Genomic DNA, 24,226 nt, shown 5'->3' on the forward strand with positions numbered 1-24,226 from the left:
TAGTGAACCTCAGGTGGTCACTGTTGACCCAACACTTGAACACCAAGTGTTTTTTTTTAATTCATTCGTGGGACATGGGTGTTGCTGGCTGGCCAGCATTTATTGCCCATTCCTAGTTGCCCTTGAGAAGGAGGTGGTAAGCTGCCTTCTTGAATCGCTGCAGTCCATGTTCTGTGGGTTGACTCACAATGCCATTAGGGAGGGAATTCCAGGATTTTGACCCAACGACTGTGAAGGAGTGGTGATATATTTCCAAGTCAGGATGATGAGTGACTTGGAGGGGAACTTGTGGATGGTGGTGTTCCCATGTATCTGTTGTCCTTGTCCTTCTAGATGGAAGTGGTCTTGGGTTTGGAGGGTGCTGTCTGAGGATGATCTTAGCATTTAAGGAAAATTGTGTTTGACAGTCCACAGTTCAGAGCAGCAGCAAGCGGTTTGTTGGATTTAGGACAGTTGACTGCCACTCATTTAGAAATGATCTAATATCAAGAAACCGAGTCCAAGTAAAGTTGGGTAAACATGGTGGCTGAATATTTAGTTTGTTTAGTGGGGAATAATACATCATTTGTTTGGAAATGACTTCAATGTTAGATTGGTGCAGCTCACCACAATCACTAGATCACTTCCAACTTTGCTGCATAACCGACATGGTAATCTCACTGAAAATCGCTCCTGCGACATTTGAAAAGAATACAGATTTCAAAGATATGTAACTTGCTGTAAATGAATGGGGATCTGGACCAGACCCTGAACATGATCTGTGACAGCATAATCAGGAGTGGTTCTGAAATGTAACACTCAGGGTAGCAATCGCGTTCATGCCTAAAGCTAAAACTGTTATCACAATAAGATGTGCGGGTTAGGTGGATTGGCCATGATAAATTGCCCCTTGGTGTCAGGGGGATTAGCAGGGTAAATACCTGGGGTTACAGAGATTGTTGTTGGTGCAGGTTCAAGGGCAGAATGGCCTCCTTCTGCACTTCTATGATTCTATTCTATGAAGGCGGGCAGCCAATGTGGGAATTTTCAATTAATCCTTCTTCTGGGTCTAATTTTCTGCACCACATTGAGCCACCTAATTTTAGTTGTCTTGAAATGTTCTACAAATGTGAGTAGGTAATAAATTGTACAAGACGAGCAGCGAACTTCAAAGCTGTGGGACAGGCCTGTGAACTTTGTGGATATTGCAATGGTGAAAGTGGGTGGCGTTATCAGCTTGGTTGCTTGACATGCCAACAGTTGCATTGAATTTATTATTGTCCTGCCCACTTGCAAAGAGCCGATGTCTCGCAGACAGACTAAAATCACTGCACCCTACTTGAATGAACTCTCACTTCAACTCATGTGGAGAACAAAGGCAATGTACGAGGAGAGCTCCCTCACTGATATGAATCTTCTCATAAAATCTTCTATTTCAAAAATAAATCACCTCAAGGCCATGTAACTGACACGGGGCGGGGTTGTTTGGCCGCGCTCGCCCCAAAACTGAAAAATTCCGCCAGAGGTCAATGGACCTTTCCATGGTCCGCCCCTCGCCCGTTCCGATCCCCATGGCGGGTGGAACAGAAAAATTTGGCTGACTTTTTTTAAAAACAGGAATATCCTCAATTGGTCAATTACGTGAGGAAGGGAATTGTTGTCATTAAAAATTCACTCCCCTTTGATGGAATTTTCCAGCCGTTCACTCCAGCGGGATTTTCTGATCCCGCTGCGGTGAATGGATGTTTGGCTGAACACCAAGCGCTCCGTCCTCGCTTGCTGCGGCAGTGAGGACAGAACAGCTGGAAAATTCCTTCCTTGCCCTTTTTAAAAGTGTTCATTTCTTTTTGTGATGGAAAGATGTTTCTATGCAACAGTTTCTAGCTTAAAATATTGGGACGGTGAAATAAACACTTCCATAAACTAAACTTACTGGAAGTAACTGGGAGGCAATGGCCGAGTGATATTATCACTAGACAATTAATCCAGAAACTCAGCTAATGTTCTGAGGACCTGGGTTCGAATCCTGCCACGGCAGATGGTGGAACTTGAATTCAATTTTTTAAAAATCTGAAATTAAAATTCTACTGATGACCATGAAACCATAGTTGATTGTCGGAAAAACCCATCTGGTTTACTAATGTCCTTTAGGGAAGGAAATCTGCCATCCTTACCTGCTCTGGCCTACACGTGACTCCAGAGCCACAGCAATGTGGTTGAGTCTCAAGTGCCCTCCAAGCGCAACTAGGGATGGGCAATAAATACTGGCCAGTGACGCCCATGTCCCATGAACAAATTAAAAAAAAAATTGCAATGATATTTTAAACCTTGATGAAAACAATAACTAGCCAAGAAATGTTATGCTTGGGCTTTCCAGATAATGAAGGTAAGGGTGCTCCCATGATCGTGACCCCTGAAGATCCAAGCCATTCAGTTAAATGGCATGCACCATCCTAATTCTGTTCCTTCATGGTCACTCTCAACCTTTCGGCTAAGATCAAGCATTGGATCACGCCCAAGATGGGTTGCAATGCCTTATCTTGTCAGCTTGGATCTTGTATGTTTCTCTTGTAGAGACCATAAATTGGATTCAATTTGAATTTGCTTTTCGGAGCAAGTGAGGAGATGGATTTGGACTTGCCTGGTCCACTCTGAGCATTGGCTTTGTAACTTCAAGAATGGAGTAATTTATAAAAAACAAAATATATATAATTCTGTTCCTTCATGGGGGTGGCACAGTGGCGCAGTGTTAGCACTGCTGCCTCACAGCACCTGGGTTCAATTACCAACTTGGATCACTGTCTGTGTGGAGTTTGCACATTCTCCCCGTGTCTGCATGGGTTTCCTCCGTGTGCTCTGGTTTCCTCCCACAGTCCAAAGATGTGCAGGATTAGGTGGATTGGCTATGCTAAATTGCCCCTTAGTGTCAGGGGGACTAGCTAGGGTAAATGCATGGGATTATGGGGATAGGGCCTGGGTGGGATTGTGGTTGGTGCTGACTCGATGGGCCAAATGGCTTCCTTCTGCACTCTAGGATTCTATGGTCATAGAGTCATTACTGCACAGGAAGAGGCCCTTTGGCCCATCGTGTCCGCGCCAGCGTCATGCACCTATCTGAATCTCCCTACCTAACACTACTACAAGAGTATTCTCACCACAAAGGCTGCCAGCACAAGTGGAGCTGGATACTAAATGTGACCCTTTTCGGTCTTGTCCAAGTGCCAAAAATGATTTTTTAAAAACAGTCCCAGGTATGATCAATCGCTTGTCTCTATGAAGTTACCTGACCCAATGCCAGGGTATTGGTGGGGATTATGAATCTGACTGGAAATGCACAGGTGTGGATGTCAGGTGAGGACAGAAGCTGGTCAAGCTGCAAATAACATTTCATCTTGTCATCTTCCTTTGTTAGAATCTGGGAGTAGATCTTTTGCTCCTGTCAGCTTTTGGGAGCTCAGTTCAAGTTAGTCAGTCAACTCAGTCAGTGAGTTAACCAAACGGTCAATAATGCTGAAAAGGGCATCCATTCTATTTTGAGGGGCCTGGTCAGGCCTCATGTAAGCTTTGGGTGATAGATGGAGGAAGACTCATTGCAACAATGGCTCAGCTTGTTTTGGTGGAACTTTGAGAAACATTTCTTCTCTTCCTTTCTTAATTTCTGGGCTCTTTGAGCGCTAGATCCCCTGCTGAAATAATCCCCATGCATAATCTGCATGATGTACTTTCCTTTGGTTGAGCTATGGATCAATGTATGTCATGGTACCCGAGTTTGCATATTAACAGGGCCTGTCCTCTGGGTGCCCAGTAGGAGTTCCCTCGGGAAGATGGCATTGGCCACATCGTCAGCAGGATTGGGATGTCATATCATTCCCCATTCTTTTGGCGGAATGATTGTCCACTTGCACCCAACAGGTGGCCTCACTTACTGCACTCAAACCCACTGCAAAGTCTCCTCTAAACCTCATGACTGCAAAACCAAGGAACTTCTTAGACTTCCCTTCCTCTTACAGTCTATAGGCATTTGAACCAGATCTGGGTGTTACCGAATCTGTACTCCTCATTTTACTTCATCTTCTCTCTTTTCATATCTGGTAGGTTCATGAAGTATGGGCCTTGGACATCACTTGAGGTTTCTCAATTAAAAGCAAAGCAGCATAGGCTTTAAATTGGAAAAATCTATAATGGATGCACTCTGAAGCAACAGATAAAAACAGACAATGCATTCTCAACAAAGCTAGATAATCACAATTTAAGTGACATTCTTGACATGTTCCTGGCTATTGTGGAAGCCAAGCTCCTCCATAAGTTCCTCATTGTAACAGCATGACACTTTCACATGTGCCAATGGCCATTTGGATGACTGGTTTATTTATTTCTTCCTGGAAGACTTCAATTGCCAATCATTCAAACTTGGGGGTAATTTTAAAGAGTTAATTGTTGTTCCCAGATCTAGTTGGGCCTGCTCTAAGACTCTCTTAACCTCATATGGGAACCAAATACACATCAAGGCAGTCTGTTAGCTTTGATGGGCTACTTCCCTGTTTTCACACAGCTAGAACCTTCTTACTTGGATGTGTCCATTTTGAGGAACCTTTGTGTTAAATAATTAATGCTATTGCAGAGTTGATCTTCAGTGGCAATTTCTCAGGGGTGAACACCTATCATGTCATTACAAATTTTATTTATTTTCATATGTGGTTATTGTACAGTTTGGAAACTCAATGAACCATTCTGTATTTCTCAAATCTACTAGAACAGATTACAGAGAATTTACTATTTTTCTTTTACAAAATCCCTTGTAAATATTGTTTTCGCTTAACTGTCAGGCAATAATTTACTTGGATTAAATGAAGACCCTTCCATTAAATTATCATGTCACCATCAACGGTCACAGCCATCTCTAAGTATAGTCTAGGTTCAGCACTCCCAGCACAACTGCAAATGATGGAATAAACACTTTCTTATCCATGGCTGCCCGCACAAAGCATTCTTTTGAACACATGAAAAGCGAGGCATGTCATAAACCTCGTTGGAACTGACAGAAAATGGCATCTTCTGAACTTCCTTTGTCCGGAATTCTCCAATCCCATTCGTTCCGCCACTGTTGCCAGTGAGAATGGAGAATTTGGCGCTCAGCCAAATCTCCATTCACTGCAGCGGGACTGAAAAATCCCAGTTGTGAGCGAGATCGCAGAATTCCAGTGCTGGAAAGGAGGTATGCTTTTCGTAACCTGCTTTTCTATCCTTTTCTAAATTACAACATATTCAGACCTGACCTTTTCTTCCTATTATTGATACAAATGGGATTGTACTCCCAGCTTGGCCACTCATGCCACTGATCTCTCCTCTTCATTGTCGGTCCCTCATTCTTTGATTGACTGGAACTCCCAATGAAGAAGGGGAGTTCAGCCCAGTTAGTAAATAAACTGCACAGTTCCACTATTCAGTCTCTGACACATAGAAAGTACAACATTTCTGTGACCCAGCAACCTGATTTTAAAAACTGCTGTATACCAAAACTCTAGCTGGAAAACATTAGGGGCAAGATTTTCCAGCCTCCCAGCCGCATGTTTCCTACCGGTGGGAGGTGGCAGGTTGTTTGTTGGTGGCGAGATCCTCTGATCCTGCTGCTGTCAATGGGAATTTCCATTGACGTCACCCCATGCGGGGAAACCCACGGGTGGGGGTTGTGCTGCTGGCGGGACTGGAGAATCCCGCCAGCTTGAACGGCTGGAGAATTCCGGCCAATGGCTTTAACTATCTGAACATAAAGGGTAAGTACAGTGGACACTTCAATCATGAGTATAGCCTGAAAGGCTAAGTCGAACAAAATCATCTATTTTGTCTATTTTAATGCTGGAATTTATTTATTGATTGTAAGGGAGCAGGAACAAATTATCCGGCTAAAGAAGTTGAATATTTATAATGTACACACTACTGTAAGGAGCAAATAAACCATTCAATGTCACCGTTTCATTTACAACCATGATTTAACATCAGCACCTCATACCAATTCCATAACTAAGAATGCAAGTTGTACTTCATGTTGGCTGATTCCTTGTTTTTCCAGATGCAATTTCCTCTTTAACTATTAAACATCGTAGCTTCAGATCCCTATCATCAGCTTAAAAATACTGAATAATTCTTCAGAGATCAGTTGCAATTTTAGCACTGGATCTGCCCTTCCATGGGTTAAGTACTGTAATTAATCAATGTTGATTGTAACCTCAGATTTGAAATGACTGTTAATCCTGTATGAATACTTTCCATGTTATCTTTATGCCGTGTATTTAAATTTTCAGTGTACATATGTAATAATTGATATCACTGTACAACACAACTCTGAATTCACATTTCAAGCAGTGAATAAACCCATTCATGAACACGTTGCTTGCAGTAATTACTGCTGATTAAAGCACCAATCTCAGTTGATAATTAATCCTGAATGAATGTATTCTATGTTTGATATTTATAAAATGAGTTCTAACTTACTGCGTGGCTCTCTGGGTCCGTCCACAGTGACTTTAATGGCTCTGTGGTAGGTGGCAACTTGAGGAGGGCTGGTGAATACAGTGATTGTCAGTGTGAAGCTTTTACCTACAAGGGGAGAAATAGAAAATATTGTTTATTTTGCCATGTTTCTGCCAGACACGTCAAGCATTGAAGACTGGGGAGGAAAGGGAACAGGAAGGGAACAACATTCCCCAGCCTGTCAATGTAGAGTAGTTTTGCCGTGCACTGCTGATTTTTTTTAAAACACGCAAAGTAAAGTTTATTATGAAATAAACCCTGATTGATGTATTACGGGTGGATTTCATTGGTTCCAGCCTACACCTCTATGGGAGTACCATTCGCGAACGGACAGCTAACTCGCCTTATCTCAACCTGCTCTTAAAAAATGTCCTCTTGGCCATTCCCACTCCCCTCTAGACTTGTCCCACATTGACAAAGTGGGATCTTTCTTAGTTGCCATCTCCTGGTGACCATCTCTACTGCCCCATGGGATGTTATATGAAGGTGGAATTCAAATAGAACGACTTGGGCTTTTCCTGTTCTCGTGAAGGTGATGCCCAGCAGGACAGTGGGCATCAACTGCCTTGGCTATCAAGAAATCACCCAGCTGTGAGCGGTGGGTGGAAAATCCAGGCAGCCTTCACCATGAAGCTAAATCTTCTGGTCACTTTCAAACGTTGACTCACATTGAGGTTGCAACCAATACTTAAAGTGAATTAATTTGCCAATGCCATTCTGTAAGTGTCTATTCACTGAATGAGACAATTCCCTATTTTCACACATAGATGTCATTCATGTTAGTCTGACAGGGTGGTACAGTCCATCAGAGGACAATAGGAACTCCTGTGTTCTGAAAGGGAATGTGCTTTAATTAACTATCTTACTCTCAGAACTTTCACTGTGTCCTTTCTTTTGAATCGAAAATAATTTATCCAGCAGTGCCGCTGGAGAATTTTATAGATAAAATATAGATAATTTCATGGATAAAATATAGATAAACTCATCAACAAATTCATCATATCCCTCTTCATACAGTTCAGCACGTCCTCTCCACTGAACATTGACCCTTGCCAAAGCATAGAAAACAGGGGGTGGAATTTGCACTTGATTGTGCCGAATTTTGCAGAGAAATTCAGGTGGAATCAGTGCACACAGCGCAAAGGTTTGCAGAATTTATGTGCGATTTAAGTTCAGCGCAACTCATGTTGCCGAGTCTATTGAGCTCATTTGAAAAACATATTTGTGAACAGGCCCTGTCCACAAAACTGACCACGGCCCTAGGGTGAATGAATGACATTTCGGGGTTTCGACACTTGCTTGCAGGCCTTTGAGGAGCTGGTTGTTTTGGCAAACATTTTGTAAGAAATAAATTTTTGCGAAGACATTCGAAGGTGGACTTCCAGGATTTTAAAAGTGTGACTTCTGCTTTAACTTGCAAAGAAACTGACTGCTGCACTTCAATATAGCTGGAAAATAGTTTTGCATATATCTTTAAAAGGTGAATTTTGGTCATTTAAATTTGCGTGGCTCAGAGATGGTGAGTTGTCACGCTGATCTTTGCGATCAACTTAATTTCAGCTTGTTTTAATCAAACTTCACCTTTTAAACATTTAAAGGAAAATTATTCATCACAAACTCTTTTTTCAATTAGCATTTAAAATACTACCTGATTGCATTGACTCATGGCAGATTTTGAATTTATGCAAATAGGTTGAAGCAAAACTCTGTGGGGGGTGGGGGAATGGGACACTTTTTAAAACAGTCACAGTTTTGGGCAGAATTTTCACCCAAACCAACAATAGCACCCAAAATGGAGGTTCTATCCTCGTGTGTGTAATTTTCAAATTGCACGAGAAGTCCTAAGGTGGTATCATTAAATATTAAAAATCATCTTGCATCTTTTTAGAATCTAGTTAGTTAAAGCAGATGGAAATGATTGGAGAATAAGCAGTTATAATCCCATAAATCTTTCTTATGCTTTTGAATGGGAAAGAATCAGCTGGTCTTTCCTACACAGGTGAGGAGAAATCCCAAGTCTTTGTGAGGTCGAGAAATACATTTTTGTTTAGTGTCCTCAAAACCCCGATCTCCAAAGGTTGGGAAGTTAAGGGAAAAATCATTAAGGAACGAAAATTGGAAGCAAAAAGCCTAAACATTTTAAAGTCTGGAGAGGTTGTTCACAATGTGGTGACCGCAGCTGAGAACAGTAACCATATAGACTTTCAACTGCGGGGAACAATCCACCTACTGTTACACCAAATTTTGGTTCAATGAAAATTTGCATTGGCAACAGTAAATAAATAAATGCTTGCTACTGGAAAAGAGAGCACACAATATGGATAAAATCATACTTCTCAAGCTGAGTGTGTGGCCACTGCAGTATTACAACTGGTTTTATACCAGGCCAGCTTATCCATTATTCAACCGTCTTCCAATTTTCTTCCTTTTGTTTTTGCATCACACTACACACAAATTGAACAGCTTTGACGATTTGCCAGATCACAAATGAGAATTAAGGTCTTGGGATTACAATGGGCATTCCAATTTTCATAAGATTTAAAGAACTAGTTCTTAAAGTTTTCAATTTGAAATTTTGATGCGGCTGCTCAACATTTAATAGCGGTGACGTGGCTCTCAACCCTGTCCTGTGATGTGGTCCATCATCTACTGCTGTGATGGGGCATTATTGTGGTTCGCTGCGGCCTGTGAGAAGGAGAATCGAATAGGCCCTGAGTCAGCATTCACCTCATTAATAGTATTATATTTAAAACAAACCGCTTCTCGGTCGTCAGATTTATCAACTCAGATCCTATTCACTGATCAGCAATACGTATCAAATAGATTGAAAGGAAATAATAGTCTGGGCAATCCTCTACAACATTTCCATAATGTCACTATGCTTTCCCTAGTTTTGTGCACATTAGCACCCGCAGATGTTAGAAGGCGATGTTCGAACAGAGCACGTCAGATGGTATTTGGGTAAGCTTGGGAATTAATATTATTACAGGAAAATCTGGTAGCGTTTGACCTGATTAAAGTGGAATTGTCCTGTGTGTTACAATACACCTTTCAGGTAAAAATATTGACAGTAAAAGTGATGAATGAAATGATGTTCCACCAATAGGAATCATTGTTTGCAGTCCTGAATTACCGTTAGTTTTCTCATTTAACGATAAATTGCACAACACCAAGCAAGACTTAGTCCCCTTACCATGTTCTTGTTGGATTTGTGAATAGATTTTTCTCATATAATTGCATGGAAACAGGGATTGTAAATGTAAACGTGGGCCAGGGGAAAGGGAAACCATTCACTTGACAGAAATGTTCAATGAAATGAAGAAGTCAAATTTTATATATATACAAATGATTTGGACTGATATTTTAGCACATTGCTTTGTTTTCAATTTTATTACCAGAAATAGTCAATCATCTGTTTATATTCTTGCAACGTACTGAGTGAAATGCCACCAAGCTGGCATTAAATTGTGGTAAACAGGGGTTCCACTCAACAGGAACTGGCTTCTATTTTTGATACAATATATATCATCACCTATCGTCACTAGCCAAAACCCACAGAAAATGGGTCACTACAGTTTCTAAGTAATTAGCTGAGAATTCATATTAATTAGAACTGATTGAAAGGAGCTCTGCGTACTGCACAAGAAATGTGATAGGTTCTAAGTAGGCAGATTTGTTTTGTTAAGAATGTAAGGTAGAGGACAGCAAGCAGGGGTACATGTTAACATAGAATTCTGTACTCCACTGCATTCTGACAGGAGGACTACATTTGTAAGGCCATTGTGAATATTAGCATAGTGAAAATGACTATTGAAATACTAATAGGATAGTAAGATCACTGAAAAAACAACAATAATCTCAATTTTTAAAACTGTACCATAACACTAGAGACGCCATAGAATTTTCATTAAGCTAAATTTTAAACTGGAGCATTTTGTTTTACAAAAAAAAGGTGCAAGTGTATCTTTATTTACAGACTGCCTTCAAAAGTCAACTGATACTTTTTATCTGCCACAAGTACCAAAAAGTGGGAATAATTCCTTCATTTTCTTCTGAACATTTTTTTTTGTTAACCCCAACTTTGCAGAATAATGCTTGAGCCAGGAGATCGAATACTATATTTACAAGTCAGTTTAATTGCTAAAACTGTTCCATGTCAAAGTCAATTGATTGTTCAAAATTTCCTTCTGTATATAATTTTATATTGTATAATTGCGGGTTTGGTTTATTATATACAATATTTATCTGGAGTTTTTGTTTTTCCAAGCTACTAGTTGCTTCACATCATGTTCAAACACTGCAATTATATAAGTAAATAAAGTTTACTGTTTGCCTGAATCTGTTTCACGTTTTGGAATGGCTTTTATAAAAAAAAGCTTTTCGGGGCATTAAAAGAATACACCTGTCAATTATTGCCAACTCATTAGAACGGAATCTTCTTTTGTGGTTCCTATACATGTGTGTATGTTATGGAAACACTTTCTACAGATACAATTGTGAGAGTTGGAATTGCAGAAAGCTGAATAAGCTAAACACAGTGAAAGGGGCCACTGCCCCCATTGCAGTTTTATAAAATAATCAATCACAATGAATGTACACAAATATACTCCAATAGCTTCCAGCCACTGACCTATTCTTGCACTGAGTTTGACCAAATTTATCTGAGATGTGTTATTCTACAGTACCTCATGCAAACAGAAATTATTTTCAATGTTTTGGCCACAAAATGCATCTGGTGACAAAATCTAGAGGATTTTCCAATCATCAGCAAAGGCTTTTTAAAAAAATGATAAAACCATTAAAATAGATTTTAAAATTGTCCTAATATGGCCAAATCCTTCTATTATAAGAATTAAATTACAATCATAAAGCTGATTATGCAGAAACCAAAATCTAAATCGAACCTGGGGTTGTATTAACATTTTATGTGAGTGCTAAAATAAGATCCTCATGCAAGCAGTAACATTTTGTGTGGCATTTTGTGAATGGAATGCTGATTAAACAGCAGATGGAGTCCAGCAGGGATATTCAAAAATAGGTACCAATAATTAAGAAGCAGAAGGAAAATCCAAGATCAGGTTCACAGAGGCAGTTGGGGTTGAGAAATGTAGGCCTTGCTAGTGATGGCAAGGTCCCATGGAAGAATAAAAAAAAGCATCTACATCATCACCATTGGCTTCACATCTACACAGAGCACTTGCTAAGGAAATTGTCTCCGAGAGATATGTCATGCAGCTAATAAAACATTGCCTTCCCTTCTTAAATATTTTCTGAACCATTTTTATAACTTGAATTGCATGCCAATTTTCTTATGGCAACAGTCTTACATTTTCTTGCTTTATTCAATAACTCTAACAGCGAATGTTAAAATCTTACTTATAAACAAACAGATGTGCATATAATCGGATTGTAGCTAATAGTTTTAAGGTACCCAGAAGTTTATGTGCCTTAAGTGTAATAGGGAGCAACATTTGTACTTTTTAACCAGGACGGTATGTATGGTATTTAAGAGCATCCGCTTTGTCTATGAAGGCTAATATAAGGGGTAATTGTGAATGGTTATTATAGGCCATTCTGACTGATAAATTAATGCATGAGGCAAAACATAGGCAGGGATTAATTTCGGAATAAATTAACTGTAGCGTTTACTCGCAACGATTTCCAAGTAGAAGGCGTGTTTTTCATTATTAACTGGCCTTATCTACAAATCGGTGCATTCAACTGCTACACAGCTTGCGATTTTTAACCCATAAACTTATTCCTCTGCACATTCGCACTTCAGTTACCGCTCTTTTTTGTTGCTCACGTATGATTGACTAATTTCTCTAAATAGTTAATTGAGAAATAATATAATTCTAACGAACCCCGGCCCCCTGCAGAAGATTAGAGTCCTCAAACGCGAAAGGCGACGAGATCCTTTGGATGGAACAAAGGGACCTAGATTAAACCTCCAAATCGGTCCAGATTGAAGATGTATGCGGTTTGTATTTTTTAAAATCTGTGGATAACGGCTCGAACACAACTCTCGCCCACACCATAAGAAGTAATTCAATTTCAGCAGGATCTGTTCATACAAAGTCCTCAAAGAAAATAACCTATCATCGTTCTGCAAGTAGTTGGGATTTGTTTAGTGGTAAAATCGGGAGCGAATGGGGAGGAAAAAGGAAAAAGCCAAAAAAAAATCCCTGTCAGTAATTTGAGTTTAGGGTTTTGAAACGAGCCGTTGTTAAAAGCTAGGCGCTGGGGAAATAACTCGAGTGTATATTTTCTGATCACGGGAAATTGTACTAATGTAGACAATCGAATGGGCTTTGCTTGAGTGTGTGCAAACTGATTCTGTTTTTTTTAGGAGAAGTAAAGTCAGAACAGGTGAGAATGTTGTAAGGTGTTTACATGGGAACGCAAGAAGAGCAGAAATTGCATCAATTCGTGTAAAAATAAGGAAAATCAGCCTCAATGTCAATTTCACTTTATGTTAAAATAAACAACTCCAAATGAAAGCATTGAATAAATTCAAAGAAAGAGGCGTGAATTGAGGGAAAGGAAAGATTTATCAAAGCCTTTCGAACAGAAGATTTGTGGGGTCGAATTGTTGGGGAACTGCGGTGTGAAATGATTGCAGGTTAATTTTAAAATAATCTCACGTCGGTGGAGGGAAAAGTGTGTAAAATATCTCATAGCCCGCAAAACATTCCCTGGAGAAACCAAAAAACGGAGGTTGCTGTCAACCCCCGAACCCCCAGAAACCACAAATCATTCGAGTGTCGTTGGTGCAAATACCTCGTCCGCTTCTCCCCACAAATCTGAGGTCATTGAATCGGGCGACTGTGTTTTTCATCACTGCCGAAGCGTTCCGGAGCTCGGCCGAGTAGTTCTCGTCGTTTCCAGCCATCACGGTGACCAGGGTTCCGTCCGGAACATCTCCCAAAGCCACCACCTGCCACAGAAAGCCAATCCATCGCCCGTTACTCGGGGTTAAAGCATCTCCACACACACAGAAAATTAAATAAACATCTGAAACCTACACACTAACCAAAAAAAAAGCGCTGACAGCTCGGAAAGTCTGCCCACACGACAAGACAGGCAATCTGTGCATCTAAATTCATAAAATCAACACCATTTAGATATAACTATAAATGATTCCATTATTACTCCCTCCCCTCATATTATTTGGAAGCAAAGTGAGTTAAACACTAACATTCTGTGCACTGAGTGGGCGCCTGTGTAAAGAAACATGTCTTTAAATATCTTAGGATAAAACAGAATCTTCAACAAAGACAAGAGACAGAACTGGGATCTATTCCCACCCAATTTCAGGCTGCCCTGCTTTTCGGTCAGTTTAATAGCAGCAATCCGGTGTCATTCCATCACTCCAGACTTTGGCGGAATGAAAAACCCGCATCGTTATTATTATTTTTCCCAATTTGCCGACAGCACCAAGACTGGGTTAAGTCATTGGGGATGAGAGAGAATAAACATGGTTCTCTCCAATCCCTTTCTTCTAAAACTACAGGAATTGCATATTTACTAAACACCTACACAAGGCGAGTTCGGCTCAAACCTACACAATTCGAAGGCTGAATCCATTTCGATTTATTATATCCTGCACGTTTATAACGGCGGATTTGGCTGCTTTCTCTTTTGAGTTTGCTCCAACATCTTGGTCCAGGCTGGCTATCTGAAAACTCTGAATGGTCCAATTTGCGTGTGGAATTGATGCTGCTTTTATCGCATTGGCCATAATTCTCACTGACAAAAATTCAAGCAGTTCCTCATCTGCCGAATGCAGTGTTTAACACGGCAGAGAGAGAGAGAGAGAGGAAGAGAGAGCAACAGGGCCCAACTTTCTGACTGAGCTTACAGGACATTCTCCTTAGCTGAGAGGCTCACGCTTAGAAAGAGAACGGTGAAATATTAAGAAGTTTCCAATCATTTGTAATGCTTGCTTAATTCCAAGAAGAAAGGGAGGGGGCTAACATATTTAAGTATTTTCTTAAAACGGCGAAAAACTGCCGGGGAGGTTAGTTACCGCCAATTTTGTGTATGTTTGGGTGAATTCAGCACAGATTCTCTGCAATTTGCCAGGGCAGAGTTATCACAGGTCCCGCACCACGCACCATTATACATATATATATATATATATTGCACTTGTGTATTTGAGCTGCCGTTTAATTATATTCCTACCAGACAGGCATTACATCCCCCGCACTGTCTGGAGGTACAATCCAATAATATACACTTGCCTTGTCAATTCCATTAAATTAATAACAGCAATATATTAATTAAAGAGCACCATGTCTAAACTTTTAAGAAAACCCACACTTGCATTGTCAGGAACACTGTTTAATATTGAAGGCATTAAAAGTAGTTGTTTGTTTATTTAAATATATATTTATTTAAAACACGTTTTTCATGTTTTCATTCCAATCGGATCTTGCGTCTCTACCCAGATACTGAGCCGTGTATAAATATTGCGGTTGTGGTTGTAATGCGACGCAAACTTTCCCAATTTGACAAAACAACCAACAACAGAGTGAGAATATATATATATATATATGTATATATAAGTTTCAGCCAAACAGAGAAAGATACTGACCTTAAATGCCACCGGCAGCGTCTTGTTACACCTCCAGTGCGAGGGAAGCACCGAGCAGAGGAAGTTGGGGCTGTCGGTCCGCACTAACTCGCCGGCGTGATCCTGCAGGACGTCGACCACTGTGCGGGTGTCGGGCCGGATCCGGGACAGCCCTGCGGGGTTGGGCTGGTTCAGTGAGACCGGTTCGCTCATCTTGCCCGAGGTGGGAGTCAGTGTGGTGGAGGGAGGAGTGAAGCGCCGGCTGGTGCTCGGATCTACGGGAATACGCATCACAACACTCGGGGTTAGAGAGACAACAGCAAAGACAAGGGTTCAGAACAACGGCAAACCAACCGCTTCCAATAGTGGCTGCGATCAAATAACCCCCTCTGGTCTCTTGTGTGTTTTAAAAAAAAATTGCTTGAAAAAAAAGTCTTTCCCCTCAAACGCCAACTTTTTAAAAACAAACTGCAACTTTTTTTTCAGTCCAACGCAATCGCGTTTCAGATCGTCAATGGAAATGTCCAAATACTTGTCTCCTTCCTATCTATTGAGATACTGAATAGTCCATTCCTCCTGGTCCATAGATCACTCAGAAAGTATGAGGATCCGCGTCTGGTGCCAAGAGGCTTCTTATTATTATTGTGCTGTTGTTGTTGCAAACGACCTCAGAATGGGGCAAGAAAAAGATCTCTTCAAGCCAAAGAGTCCTGCAACTTTAAAGCGGCATTTTCACCCCCCCCTCCGTTGTGGCTCGCCGTGGTCACAGCATATCGTCAAGAGCCGCGACTTCCAACTCCCCGGGAGAGGCGACGATCACTTTCAGTTCCCCCACCCCCGGCTGCCTCTGTCAAGAAACTGAGCTCTTGGCCACTTCCAGTCTGCTCACACACACAACCGGCGCTGCAGCGACTTCCAGAGCACAGCTCTGTACAGACACTCAAGAAAAAAAAAGTATCTTTTTTTTTCAAAAACAAAGTATCCCTAAAGGTTGCAGCCTGCTCAGACGAATCTCCACATCAATGCACTTGAAATCCTTGGGTTTCTTTCAGAAAGTTTGCCCCGCTTTTCTCTGATTCGAGCACTGAGCTGCCAATATAGAGATTCAGCCACCTAACCTGAGTGTGGGGAGGGTGGGAGCGAGGGGTGGGAGGAGGGAACAGCAGTGATTGACAGCTCTCCCAGCCAATCACCTCTTACAATGTCGCCCTTGACACACTGAAAGCCAATGAGGATGGGTCACGCCCCAGAAGAAGGAGGAGCCTCTCTTCCACCTCCCCCACCCCGCCCCACGATTCTTTTCAGCCCAACCTTATTCAGATGCCTGTGTGTGTGTGTGTTTTTTTTTGCGCTTTGTTAATATGTTTACATAGCTGACATAGTTCAACAGAATATCACAAACAGTACTTTCCTTGGGTAAAGAGCGACAAGTCAGTGCTGTTTAGAACGGGATTAGTTTGTATTCTAACGAAAGGCTGAAATCAGTAGGACTGACACAGCTCAGGGCGAACAAAAATTGTGGGGAACAGATCAGGCGAAACAACAGTAATGTAGAATTATCTGTACAATGTTCAGATTCCTGTGGACAAAGATTAAATGGAATGCCTGCACGTGTACTACATATTTACATAAATATTCTAAACGATTAAAACAAAATCTGTTGCTTATGACTATCCTTATATTACACGCGTGTTTACAGGAACAGGGGGTCGTTCTGTCATTTACATGTGCTGTGTATAAATCACGCGTTTATAATTGCGATAGCATACAGGTTTGGCTAGATTGTTAGGTGTTTTCCCTCCCCTTCGGGACGATATTTTGTGTGCGGGTCATGGTGTATTTTCTATAGCATAATTTAACTGATTATGGGTGTAACTTTAATAATGACACAGCCGCCCACTCCATTAATGAGGGGGAGGGGGGGGGATCATTAAGGTGTCTTCATCACAACTAGACGAGGACAGGTAAAACTTAGATTAATGTCATAATTTGTGTGTGTGTGTGTGGAGGGGAGTGACCCAGGAATCCTTCCAGGAATGTGGCATTGTACTCATCGCCCGTTCAGTAAACGGGCAAAATCACCATCTTTAATATTCATGGATGAAATTCGACTCGACTGATTTATTTGGCACATAATCATCACCAGTTCTATACTGTGTGCTCCCTTACTGATTAAATACAACATGATCCGCTATAATTCATACATTTTGGAAGCAAGTGTGATTAGATGGAAATACATATGCCTCTGCTGAGCATTAATCAGCCATTTCCCCGCTACAAGACGCTTGCGATTTGAATTGTGTTTGACCAGCTGCAGGATTGCTCGATCCCCTTACAACAAATAAAGTCAGCACGCACACTCCCAATCAAACCCGATAGACAATCGAATGTAGCGGTCAGAATTCTCTCAACGCAGGAACATCCCTGTCCAATTCTTGCAGAGTTGTAATCAGGAAATCAAAGGGGTTTCCCCCCTTCTCTCCTGAAATGTTGCGAAATTAAAATGATACAGGAAAGCCTGACGAACTCAATGATACAGGAAAGCCTGACGAACTCAAATACCCAATCGAAGAGCTTAAAACACCTCTTCGTCAAACGAAGAATTTAAATTGCAGTTATTTAATTGATCAATAAAAATCAAGAAAAAATATTTTCCTTCTGGCTTTTTTTTCCAGATTGGCCTAATGAAATTGGTGAATTTGATGCTGAACTCGAAGCTGTTCCGTTACTTTATTTTAGATCGCACTGAGATCTGAATTAATTTTTCTGAAGATATCATTGTCTTTCTGTTTAATAGCCTAGTTTCAAAGTGTTTGTTTGTGGTAAAACCCAGTGATTCCACCCCCCACCCCCCTTACCCCCCTCCCCGCCAAAGTACCGCTCAGACCACTTAACAAGGGCTCTTTAAACTTACATTAGGTTTTCCAAGTATGTGGCTAGCTGGTTGAAATGACAGGTAGAATTGTCGAATGGTGACAGATTGTTTGTTAAGTGCGGTGAGAGACCTGTCAATAAACTTCACCATAAAATAGCCACAAGAATTTACCAGAAGCCGCTTCTTCTCAGGATTTCTCTCTTTCTCTCTCTCTCGGCCCCAGTTGCATGTAGACAGTGCACTGAGATGGGTAGGGCTTCTGGCTTTTGAGAGAATAAGCAAATCTGGTAAAAGAAAATTGCCATAATTCCTCATGTACTGCGCGTACTTGCCGAGATCTGATGCTGTTTTCATCTGCCCATTGGAGTGCAAGTTACTACAGGTAATACTGGCTCCAACACGGTTTTGTTTTAAGTAGCGCCTTTTTGTAAATTACAAAATATGGAATCTAAGCCATTATTCATCAAAATGTTGAAATCACTGACGCCTCATATGTTCCGTTTCCACAACACACACACACACAATCCGCTCCTGGCAAAGGTTTACTATCCAAATAAAATTGCTTCGGGCTCTTGGTTATTTAAGGCATCGTGGAAAGGATCGGCCAGTCATCAAATATTTGATTTGATTTATTATTGTCACATGTATTGGGATACAGTGAAAAGTATTGTTTATTGTGCGCTATACAGACAAAGCATACCGTTCATAGAGAATGAAATGAGGGGGTGCAGAATGTAGTGTTACAGTCATAGCTAGGGTGCAGAGAAAGATCAATTTAGTGCGAGGTAGGTCCATTCAGAAGTCTGATGGCAGCAGGGAAGAAGTTGTTCTTGAGTCGGTTGGTGTGTGACCTCATACTTGTTCTAAGAGCTCCCTCCGTAGTTCCTTTCACTAACTATTTATTCCCTGTTCCAGAGATTTCAGCACTAATCAAGCAACGAAAACTCGGGAAGAGGACGTTTTTACAGGTAAGTGTGTCTCACTGAGAGGGTGTCTCGTTGTGTCTGCCGCCAGTTGACTGGCGACCTGGAACTACTAGACAGTTATTACACAGCTCCAGATTTTGCAATGAAGAAAAAGTGGTGCAAATTTATTGAACGAACACGCGCGATCTTGCTGATTCACAGACACCGAGAGGCGTCAATCTTTCCAAATTGTGGGACCGACGCCTCAAATCAACTTGGACCAACCCCCCACTGAAGGTGTGCACTCGAATAAATCCCCCCTCCTTGATTTCAAAATGATTGAGTTGGATATAGACTCATGACTGTTTCACAATCCAAACTGTAAATGAAATCTGTCTGGTCTATAAGAATAAATGCGTTTTTATAAACAAAATCTGTTTGAATGATGGAATGGGGAATTATTCGCTCCGAATCCTGCTTTTTCGGTTTCGGGAAAATAAAACTATATTCTCCAGCCTTTCCCTATTCTCAAATTATCCAAACATCAGCTTGGACTATCCCCCCCCCCCCCCCGTTACAAACTTAAGTGCTTTGGCATTGACGATCAGTGATGCCTTTGCAAAACCATATTGTTTCGAAGTAAAACAGGCCAAATAGGTAAACCCGAAAGCGAAGCTATAATATGCCCATTCCCGGAGATTCTTCCAGGTTGTGGGATGTGTGGATGGGTCACAGTGTTATTTATACCCAGCATCGTTCAGTTTCCTAGCTGGGAGCTATCCCCACCCCACCCCGAATAAGAAGCAAACAAGGCTCAAGTCAACAATAACTCATCTCTTAAAGGCACGACCACCTTTTGCACTTCACACCTGATCTTCGTTTTAAGTTCAGAAATTTGAGTCAGCAATCTTTTCATGAGTTAGAGGCAGCATTTCTTTGAAATTTTGTCTCAAATTCTAATTGTCGTTAGTTCCTTAATTGAGGCCATAATTATTATAAATTATCAAATTAAAAAGCTCCCCCTCGAAATATTCAGTGAGAGATTACATTCACGGACAGAATGCGGTTAGATTCTCAGTCTATATAAGGAGAGCGCATCTCTGTACAGGAGATAGCAATTCCCTCAATAGATGTTGCTCTGGTTCGGAATTGTTGGCCGCTAATATCACCATGTCGACGCTAGTTGGCGCCTCTGTTGTACTAATGGAGGCAAAACATTCAGCAAAGTTGTAGGTAGCTGTGAAAAAGTTGTGTTTGTAAAATGTAAATCTGACTGTTTCCACAAGTGACATTACTGCATTTTGTTTTTACAGATGCAGGTATCAATATTTAGGTTTTTAAACATTTTTGTAACAGAGGATCATAGCTCTCAAGCATTGCAATCCTGAATGAGTTTAATGCAGTTTATGGGATTCGCACGTTTCGTTTGATTAAATCTTATTTTCATGCATTTTGCGACCATCCCCATCTCAATGAGTTCAATGCATTCTATGCCCGTTTTGAGCAAGAGGTCAGCGAGAGCACTCCCTCCATCCCGGAAGCCTCAGACAAACCAGTATCCGAGGTCACTATGGCCGAAAGTTAACCCACGGAAAGCGACTGGCCCAGTTGGGGTACCCGGATGAGCACTCAGGTCAAGTGTGGACCAGCTGGCGGGGATATTTGCAGACATCTTCAACTTCTCTTTACGCCTATCTGAGGTCCCTACCTGCTTCAAAAAGACAACCATCATCCCGGTACCAAAGAAAGGCCATGCAAGGTGCCTTAATGACTATCGCCCAGTGGTTCTGACATCCATCATTATGAAGTGCTTTGAAAGGTTAGTCATGGCACAAATCAATTCCTGCCTCCTAGACTGCCTGGATCCACCACAGTTTGCCTGTCGCCAAAACAGGTCCACAGCAGATGCCATGTCCCTGACCATACACTCAACCCTGGAATACCTAGATACCAAAGACACCTATATCAGACACCTATTCAAAGACTACAGCTCAGCCTTTAACACTGTTATTCCACGAGACTCTTCTCCAAACTTCGTGGCCTGGAGCTTGGCTCCTCCCTCTGCAACTGGATCCTAGACTTCCTAACCCACAGAATGCAGCCAGTAAGGATAGGCAACAACACCTCCTCCACAATCATCCTCAACACCGGTGCTCCGCAAGGCTGTGTCCTCAGCCCCTTACTATACTCCTTATACACCTACACTTATACACCTCTCAGTATATGGCCAAATTCCCCTCCAACTTGATTTTCAAGTTTGCTGATGACATCACTGTTGTGGGTTGGATCTCAAATAATGATGAGACACAGTACAGGAAAGAGATAGAGAATTTGGTGAACTGGTGTGATGACAATGATCTCTCCTTCAATGTTAACAAAATGAAGGAGATAGTCATCGACTTCAGGAAGCATAGTGGAGGGCATGCCCCCGGCTACATCAATGGGGACAAGTAGAAATGGTCGAGGTTCAAGTTTTTAGGTGTCCAAATCACCAACAACCTATCCTGCTCCCTCCATGCAGACGCTATAGTTAAGAAAGCCCTCCAACACCTCCACTTTCTCAGGAGACTAAGGAAATTTGGCTTGTCTGCAACAACTCTCACCAAGTTCTACAGATGCGCTATAGAAAGCATTCTTTCCGATTGTATCACAGCTTGTTTAGGCTCCTGCCTAAAGGGTCGTGAACATAGCCCAGACCATCACTCAAACCAGCCTCTCATCCATTGACACTGTCTACACTTCCCGCTGCCTTGGAACGGTAGCCAGCATAATCAAGAGTCCCATGCAACCTCTCTTCCACCTCCTTCTATCGGGAAAAAAATACAAAAGTCTGAGGACCCATACCAACCAACTCAAAAACAGCTTCTTTCCTGCTGCCATTAGGCTTTTGAATGGACCTAACTAGCATAAAGTTGATCTTTCTCTACACCCTCGCTTTGACTGTAACACTACATTCGGCACTCTCTCCTTTCCTTCCCTATGTATGGTGTGCTTTGTCTGTTTAGCGCGCAAGAAATAATACTTTTCACTGTATACTAATACATGTGACAATAACAAATCAAATCAAATCAATCTCACCTAAGCCACATGATAGTGATCTCAGTAAGTGTGGAGATACTGGAAATATCTCCATGTGTGCCAATACAAGTGAATGAAAATCTCTCGCATTTCTTCGCTCTGGTTTATCCTGATGGAGCATTGGCTGATTAATGGTCTTGTAAGATCGAGTGTGAGGTACCAAGTTGTGCTTAATGCAGTGCAAGGGAAAACAATCTTCTCAGAACAACAAGTTGATTTTATAAATTGTTCGTTCGCACTTAAGGGTTTGCCATGCATCAATTATTATGTAAAATCCCCCAGCACCTATAACAGAGATAAGGAAGAAAAGAATAAACAACTTCCACCTCCAGGAAACTGCAGGGGCAGGTATTCTGGAGTTAAATAGAATGAGCCAGTGGCGGGATATAGGCGTTTGTTGCACTTGTAGCCCTCCACCTGCTGAATTCCCAATATCAGCTTTGGTCCTGAGTGCAGGAGGGGAATTTTAATTTTCACTGAGAGTTTTGGAACATTAGCGATGAAGTTGCCCAGGATTTGCTTTGACCGATGCTTAATGTAACATTACATTCTGCACTCTCTCCTCTCCTTCTCTATGAACAGTATGCTTTGTCTGTATAGCATGCAAGAAACAATACTTTTCACTGTATGTTAATGCATGAGACAATAATAAATCAAATCAAATCAAGGGTAGTATTAGCAAAGGTCTTGGATAATAGGTCTGGGATTGTAACTCCAGGAAAAAAGTAGTGTATATTCTACAAAAGGAATTTTTTATGAATTAAAATTTAATAAGGTGGACTGGAACAAGTTATTCAAAATTGATGTTTAAAATGTTATTGTCCCATCACAGAGATGTTACTGTCCTAAGTCTCTTGAGCCAAAGTAGGTTTATTGATACGCAAAACAGTCTGTTTCATAGAATATTTGCGAGGTAAAAAATAATTGAGTCATATTTGTGAGTGGTCTGTTATAAGCATGCTGATAGTACTTATCCATGACTATTTTCCATAATGTTTTCTATATTGATTCTACATGCAGCTAAAAAAAATTAAATGGACTGCAGTATGAAATATCTGAAAAAAGAATTGCTTTATATTTTTATCAATGATCAGAGAATAGTTTAATGCATCCACATTCTGATAATTCAGCACCAGTAATTTGCATTTAAACAGTACATTGAACAGAATAAAACAGTCACGCATCACAGTCATGTTATCAAGTATAACTTGAGAGCGAGCCACATAAAGAAACATTAAGACAGATGGTCGAAAGCTTGGTCAAAGTGATAGGTTTTAGGGAGTGTCTTAAAGAAAGAGAGAGAGGCAGCGAGGTTTAGGAAAGGACGAGTTTCCTTTCAAAAGCAAGAGCTCAGGGACCAAGGCAGAGCTGCCAATGGTGAAAATTGTGAATTGGAGAATTAGAAAGGTTAGAATCGGAGAGAGCTCGAGGAGGTTACACAAGGATGAATCCATTTGGAGGGAATTAAAAATAGGGATGAAAATTTTTAAATTGAAATGTTGGACTGAAGCAAATGTATGTCAGCGAGCACAGGGACGATGGGCGAAAGGGACTTGGTGTCAATTAGGATAAGGGAAACAGAGATTTGGAAGAAAACAAAGTTATGGAGGGGACAAGGTGGGAGGCTGGCCATGAGGGCATCAGAATAGTCAAGTCTCGAGTGTAGATGATGATTTCAACAACAGACGAGCTAAAGCTGGGACAGGGATGACCAATATCACAGGTATGGAAGTAGACGGTTCTGGTGATGGGGAGGAGATGAGGTCAGACATGCAGGTCAGGGTCAAATACAATGCAAAAGTTGCAAACAGTCTGATGCAACCTTGGGCAGTGGTGAATGAGAAAAAATGCTATTGATGGTCAGGGAGCAATGTTTGTATTACTGACTGGAGACAATAGCTTCTGCTATTTAAATGGGGAAATTTCTGTTGAGTCGGTGCTGTTCCCCTCCCCTTCAAATTCACCATCAACACCCCTCTCGTCAAACAAAAACCCCAAGACCTTGAAAACAATTTGACCATCACTAACCTCCTTTTCCTCATTAGTCAAATATCTTAACTTTCTCACAGTTTCAACAGAGGAAATGGCCTCTGCTGTTCCTGAACAGTAGGTTTCTGGACTGAGAGGTTACAGAATATCAGCCAAGACTAAACAGGCTGAGCCTCTTTTATATAGAGAGGTGAACATTTTGTGATGTTGTCAGAGAGAGGGTGGGGTGGAGAGGTGTTGAGGATGGTGGAAGTCTTTAAAAGCATGGACAGGTTTGATAAAAGCAATTGTAGA

The 24,226-nt window shown here is 41.3% G+C and overlaps 1 protein-coding gene across 2 annotated transcripts in view; it reads right to left on the reverse strand.

Annotated features, from left to right (window-relative positions):
• The window catches only part of runx3 (RUNX family transcription factor 3), a 66,443-nt gene extending 50,264 nt beyond the window's left edge, over positions 1-16,179 (reverse strand). Inside the window, exons 1-3 of one of the 2 annotated variants that reach the window (XM_078237926.1) lie at positions 15,107-16,179; positions 13,291-13,447; positions 6,472-6,576 (exon numbers count right to left, since the gene is read on the reverse strand). In XM_078237926.1, coding sequence (XP_078094052.1) covers positions 6,472-6,576; positions 13,291-13,447; positions 15,107-15,376 — 532 coding nt within the window. In that variant the 5' untranslated portion in view covers positions 15,377-16,179. The remainder of the gene's footprint in view (positions 1-6,471; positions 6,577-13,290; positions 13,448-15,106) is intronic. The other variant, XM_078237927.1, reaches the window with a different exon arrangement.
• Between the last annotated feature and the right edge of the window lie 8,047 nt (positions 16,180-24,226).

Source organism: Mustelus asterias, chromosome 21 (genome assembly GCF_964213995.1).
Source record: "Mustelus asterias chromosome 21, sMusAst1.hap1.1, whole genome shotgun sequence".
In the NCBI taxonomy this organism is placed as follows: Eukaryota; Metazoa; Chordata; class Chondrichthyes; order Carcharhiniformes; family Triakidae; genus Mustelus; species Mustelus asterias.